This window comes from Phymastichus coffea, unplaced genomic scaffold, assembly GCF_024137745.1.
Source record: "Phymastichus coffea isolate CEN01 unplaced genomic scaffold, Cenicafe_Pcof_1.1 PCOF00062, whole genome shotgun sequence".
Classification (NCBI taxonomy): domain Eukaryota; kingdom Metazoa; phylum Arthropoda; class Insecta; order Hymenoptera; family Eulophidae; genus Phymastichus; species Phymastichus coffea.
Genome location: NW_026706873.1, coordinates 1,453,682 through 1,460,232, shown reverse-complemented (window position 1 = coordinate 1,460,232; position 6,551 = coordinate 1,453,682). Strand labels below are relative to the sequence as shown.

Here is a 6,551-nt window from a genome sequence, read left to right as displayed (position 1 = left end):
CACGCAAACGTGAAATCACAATCTCGTATTAGTATCGAAATGTACTGTTATGATATCAAATAAAAATAATTTCATGTTGTTAAAAATGATAAATATATTTTAGGGGCCCAATGAACAAATTTTATATATTATTGACATCTTATTCATGATTACGGCATAACATGATTATGACTATTTTGTATGTAAATAATTCATTATTTCAACAAGAATTTAGATTTAAATTTACTATCCAATGAATCCATTATTCATTTATTTATAATTTAAATATTAATAATTTACAAATAATTTAAATATTTATTCATTAATAGTTTAAATATCAATACAGCATTTTTTATTTTGCATTCAAAATTAATTTTTTTAAACCAATTTTTTTAAAAAGGTTCAATACGGTTAGCTGCGGGAGCGGTGCGGGGCAACGCCCCTCTTATTACGCACTACCTCATATGACCTATAAATTCAAGTTTTTGTTCACATTTTGCTTACGTTTTTCAGTATTGACCTTAGTTCAAACTTTGGAATTAGGTTTCGCAATATTTATTTTACATGTATTAAGTTTTTTAATATTTCGTACATTTTTTGCGTTTACACTCTAAGTGAATCGTTTTCAATACCATGTCTCTCATAAGAGCCCATATATAAGAGACAAACTTTTCAATCCATTTTCGATGGTAATAAATATTGAAAAAATTCAAATCTATTATAATTTTCAGTTTTTTCACGATCTATGCGTTTTCACGTAACTCCTCAACCTTCTTAATATATATCTTTTTATTTTTCAGGTCTCATTTAGAAAAATATTTTTAATAATGTACCATAAAAATATTTTAATTTTTATAGACTTATATTAAAATTAATATATTACTTTCGAATATAATTAGTGTTAATTATATATTCTTGTTTATGTAACTAATCAGAAATGTTTTGTCTTTTATAAATATCTACTAATGGTTACTTTAGATATTATTCGTAAACTTCCAAGTATTCTTAAAACATCAGTAGATTAAATTTTAAATCGTCTTCAAATAAAAAGGGACGTAAAATTAGTCAAATGCCACATGTAAACGTTAAAAGTAGAAGCTCTCGGTCTTATTCTGCACAATGTAATATTTATAAGAAAACTTACAAAAGTAGACAAACTTTATTCCGTCATAAAAAATATTATTACGGACAGATTAGAGCACAAAAGTGTATGAAATGCAAAAGAAAATACACAAGACAAGACACGCTAGTTCATTGTATCAAATTTGAATACGATTTGAAGGTACATTTTAATGCGATGATTGTAATTATTCGGCAAAATGAAAATCATATTTACTAAGTCATTTTAACAATAAACACAATCTTCAGACCCGATGAAAATCGACAAGGACTTTGAGATTTCAATAGGTAGATATAAATATTTCAAATGTTTCAAAACGTATGCAAATAGAAATGTTTGAATTTGGAATGTCAAGCATGAGTGTAGAAAGCCACCGAGTATTTCTTGCAATCAATACAACTATCAATGCAAGCGAAAAATGTATCTTTATTAAGATCTCAAAGCTCGGCATCGACAGAAAAAAATGTATACATATACAAAAAAACTTAAGAAAACTTACGTCTTAAAAAATTATGAAATGTATCATGTGAACAACGTACATGTTACGGTGGCTATTTTTTTTGTAATCTGTGTAATTATTCTACAAAAAAACTGAACATGAAAGCATACGTAAAATTTCACCATGTATCTAATGTAAAATAATAGAATTTTCGACACTCCGTGCGGAAAGTGCGTTTTTCCCGCACGCTCGGCAAAAAACGTGCGTTGAAAATCGCACTTTCCACACGTCGTATAGAAAAATACGGTACGGCACATGTTCGGGAAAGAGTTTCTCGTCTCGTGTATCTTTCCACCCTCGCTTCGCTCGGGTGTAAACGCCACACGGGACAAGAATCTACTTTCCCGCACTTGTATCGTAATGTACTATATCATTCGCTGATATTTTATATACTGTTTTTTTTATTTTTTAGAAAGTTTCTGTAATGATTAAATTGTATTTTTTTTAAATTTTGTAACGTTAACCAGATTCAATTAAATAAAATTTGCTTTTATAATACGCAGTATTTTGTTTTTAATGTATACTTTGCATTATCATTGTATAGTCCCTATTTCTGGTAATGATTTTCTTTTCAATGCTCTAATTTGGTTGACTGCTAAATCAATAAATCATTTAAACTAACAATACTTTTATTTCTTTTTTAGGACAAATATCCTTTGATACACACTTGATGCTGAAGCTACCATCGCTACCAGAAAAACGCCAATGAATATTTGCATGTCCACCAAAAGGTAGCAGAAGTAGAATAGTCGATATGCATTCAACAGTCACCTGCGAAAAATACAATAAAGTCTACAATAGAAAAAACAGTTTCGTTCGTCTCCGCGTACTCGGCTGTAGTGTGAAATAGTATATTACGATACAAGTGCGGGAAAGTAGATTCTTGTCTCGTGTGGCGTTTACGCCCGGGCGAAGCGAGTGTGAAAAGGTATACGAGACGAGAAACTATTTCCCGAACATGTGCCGTACCGTATTTTTTATACAACATGTGGAAAGTGTGATTTTCAAGCACGTTTTCTGCCGAGCGTGCAAGAAAGACGGACTTTACGCACAGAGTATCGAAAAAGACTATATGCATCAAACGAAAAATGTTTGTGTTACTAAGAAGGAAAACTCCGGTGATTTACGTAATAATTTTTAAAAGCATAAAGCAAGTTTGGATAGTGGTATTGCGAAACCTTTTTCGAAAAGTCTTAAGGAAAAGAAACTTGAAACATTAATGAAAGACCAGAACACATTTGTAACAATCAGATTATTAAGAATCTAATTTATCAATCGAATTGTCAAGCTCCTATTAACGAAGTGAAACCTGAAAAGTTTCTATGTGAAAAAAGTATTATGTGAAGGAAGCATGTGGAAAAGAATTAATCACCTATTGATTAAAAAAACCATTAAATCAAATTGATACTAATGTCTACATTCAACATTTAGAAGAAATTAAGCATTAATCGGGTCGTTCTCGTGCACAAAATTACGCCAAAATTGAATGAAAACTTAACATCCGTAAAAAATCAGACTTTTTTGGGAACGTAAACGATAAAGAAAAAACGGATTAGCTGCGCTAAAATTGTTACAATGGTGAAGAAAACAGGATCCTAAAAAAGTAACGCTACGATAAATAACTTGTCTCTATCTCATCACAACTTCTGTCATTTTTTGTTCAATTCAGTATTAGTTTTACACGACCATGTTGCGCTGCAGCATAAAATACGTAATGTGTATAAAAAAGATTATCGAAATTGAATCTAGTTGTCTTCACAGACAATTTTTTTAAAATGTACATTTAGTAAATAAGTTGATCCTTTTCTACAAAGTTACAAAAGATATAAAATATTACTTTCAGGTGCGTATATATCAAAATTTATAATCATATATTATTCAATGATAATTAAAAATAAAATTTAGTTTTGTATAAACTATTTTATTAAACATAAATATATTTATTTTAAAAACTCATCTAAATGTTAGACCATTTCTATGATTAATTACCCAGTCGCTTTGACTGCCGTATTGTTACTAATAGTTTTTCATTTTTTTGCAGATACATCTATGAAGAAAAATAAAAAAATTAATTAAACTAAAAAATTATGATTTAACTTTTTGGAATTTCAATCTTTAAAACTATCAAAGATTAAGTTTCGATTATGTGAAGATCAAAAGAAAAATGTTGTGTTTGTAAATTACAATTCCTTCCAAGATAAAAATGATAAACGTATGTTACACAATGTATGAATAATTAAATAAAATTTTCGAGGAAAAATACATACTCGTAATAAAATAAATAAATAAATATTTTTAATTTACTACCAACATGCCATTATACATGCATTACCGTAACTAACAGTGTTAATTCATTCTTGACTTTTACCATTAACATATAATCTTCTTTCCGCTTCATTTTTCTTTCATGTTTTCCATAGTTATTTGAAAATTTATAATCAATACCCAAAAATTTTTTGTAATTTAAAATATTTATTTTTACTTTTTACAGAAATTGAACTCTACGGCAATCATTTCATATCGATGTCATCGCCAGTAAAGAAAGTAAGAAAACGACGCAAAATCGTCACAGTTCCATCGGAAAAGAAAATTTATCGCAAATTAATAGACCGTGTTTCCTATTCGTCATACAATTGTGATTTTTGCGACCAAGTATTCGAATGCAAACCATATTTAAGACAACACATAAAGAATGAATGTAGCCAAAAAGAACCGTTCAGCTGCAAAGGATGTTGGAGAAAATACAACAGACTCGACACATTACAGCGTCATGAAAAGTATGAATGTACTAATAATGTTCGAAAATTCATTTGTGACCATTGTGGTTATAGGGCAAGGCGAAAGACCCACTTGAATACTCACATGATAACTCGACATTTGAAAGTCGTAAAGGCCATAGATAAACCTGACTATAGCATTTCAGATGGCATTTTCAAGTGTGATAATTGTCAAAAAACTTACACACGAATGGATACTTTACGACGTCATTTATTTTATGAATGTGGTACAAATAGAAAATTCTCCTGTAAACAGTGTAATGCATCGTTCAAACGACAATACCATTTAACCTTGCATGTGAAAAATCGTCATTCAGCTAAACAGTTTATCAATTGCAGTAATTGCGATAAAATTTTTACTACGCGAAGAGGTTTGGAATATCACCGAAAATCCAGAAACTGCGAATTGAAGAAATTGAATTATCAATGTATTTTTTGTAACTTTCCTGTTAAAAATAAATATGACTTGGACAATCACCTTATGATGCATGAAATTGAACAAGCAGAAAAAACAAACTTGCACCAATGTGAAATCTGCAATAAAATGTTCTCAACCAAAAAAAGTTTTTTGTATCATATGAAGACTTCTTGCAGTAAAGATGTGATTTTTGCTTGTCAAGCATGTGAATACTCTACAACGTTACAGTTGGAGTTTACTAAACATTTGGAGATACATCATAGTACCACATTCGGTTTAATACACACTCCTAAAGAAACAGTTCAATTGCATAAGTGCATTAATTGCAGTAAGACTTTCTTGACGCAAAAAGGCTTGAAAATTCATTTACACACATGTAATCAGAGCATAATTCATTCTTCTGAACAGCAAAGTCATATCTTTGACAAAACATCGAATGAAGATAATATAATCATATCTGACAAGTCGGCAGATATGATAACTGAAATAAAATCAGAGGAGTCGGCGACAATAGCCGAATGTCAAAAATGTGGAAAGGCCTTTACATCCATGGAACATTTTAATTTGCACCTGAGACAAAATTGCACAGAAAATCTGACTTTCTCTCGTGATCGTTCTCTCGAGTCACAAGTCGATGAGTTTTACCAGTGTCAAAAATGTCTGAAAACATGTGAGAACTTAGACCGCTATAAATATCACGTTAAATTCATATGTGAAAAAGTACCTAATATCTTTTGTAAACACTGCACGTATTTTTGTAAAGTCCAAGAAGATTTGGAAAATCATGTACAAAATAAGCATAATCTTGATGCCCAAACTATTTGGAAAAAACATGATTATATTCCATTGGAACATTCCAATCACGATGAGGTGATCTCAGAGCAACAAAATAATCTAAAGGATGCAAGTATCGAAACTAAAGTAATACCTAAAGAAAAACCTAAACATTTGAAACGTGTAAGATGTATCAAAATAAACATGAAAAAAGTGCAAGAGAAAAAGGAAAAGCAAGAAGGGCATATTTCGAAATTATTTTGTAAAGAATGCGCATTTACATGCAAGACACAATTTTTACTTCACAACCACGTCATGGTGAAACATAGAATTCGAAATGTGTATGAAAAAAACAGTCAAAATTAATTATATTCCGGCGATGAAACTGTGCGTTTTCAATATTTTTTTTATAAAATAACAAAAAGTATTTTTCGTTTGTACAATTATAGCAAATATTGATATTATTTTTTATCAACATTCATGCGATAGATGATTAAATGTATTTACGCTTGTAAAATGTTTAATTTGTATTCGCAAGTGTAACGCTGTGTTGATAAATTTTATATTCCATTAAGATCGTTCAAGTTACCGATATTCAAGATCGCTTTAGTATTCTTATTCGTTTTGTATTATTAGATTGACAATGCAAGAGCTGAAAAAATTGGAACTTCAAAATGTTCACATGTTATAAAAATCTATGATTTTATAAAAATGAAGAATAAAAATCTACAGATGAAAGTTTATTTTGTCAATATGTTGTGTAAAATAACAACTTTATCATAAATATATTATTTTGCTGTAAAATTATTTTGAATTGTTCTCTCGATAGATCCTCCTTAATGTTTTCTTTTCAAGCTCTCTTGCTCGTCGTTGAGCTCAAATTTTTCTTACGCATCTTGATGCAAGCTTCACTTTCCTTTATACCGATCCCCCAATAAATTAAAACTAATTTGAGAAATATTTGTTTGCTGTTCTAGTGGTCAG

General features: G+C 29.8%; 1 protein-coding gene across 1 annotated transcript; it reads left to right on the top strand.

The window, feature by feature from the left end:
* The first annotated feature begins 4,097 nt into the window (after positions 1-4,097).
* Positions 4,098-6,328, top strand: LOC131666886 (zinc finger protein 845-like). Its single transcript, XM_058939945.1, has one exon. The coding sequence runs from the start codon at positions 4,122-4,124 to the stop codon at positions 5,931-5,933; it is 1,812 nt and encodes a 603-aa protein (XP_058795928.1). The 5' UTR covers positions 4,098-4,121; the 3' UTR covers positions 5,934-6,328.
* Positions 6,329-6,551: the final 223 nt, after the last annotated feature.

Coding starts and splice junctions, on each gene's coding strand:
- LOC131666886 (XM_058939945.1), top strand. CDS start 4,122: ATGTCATCGCCAGTAAAGAAAGTAAGAAAACGACGCAAAATCGTCACA.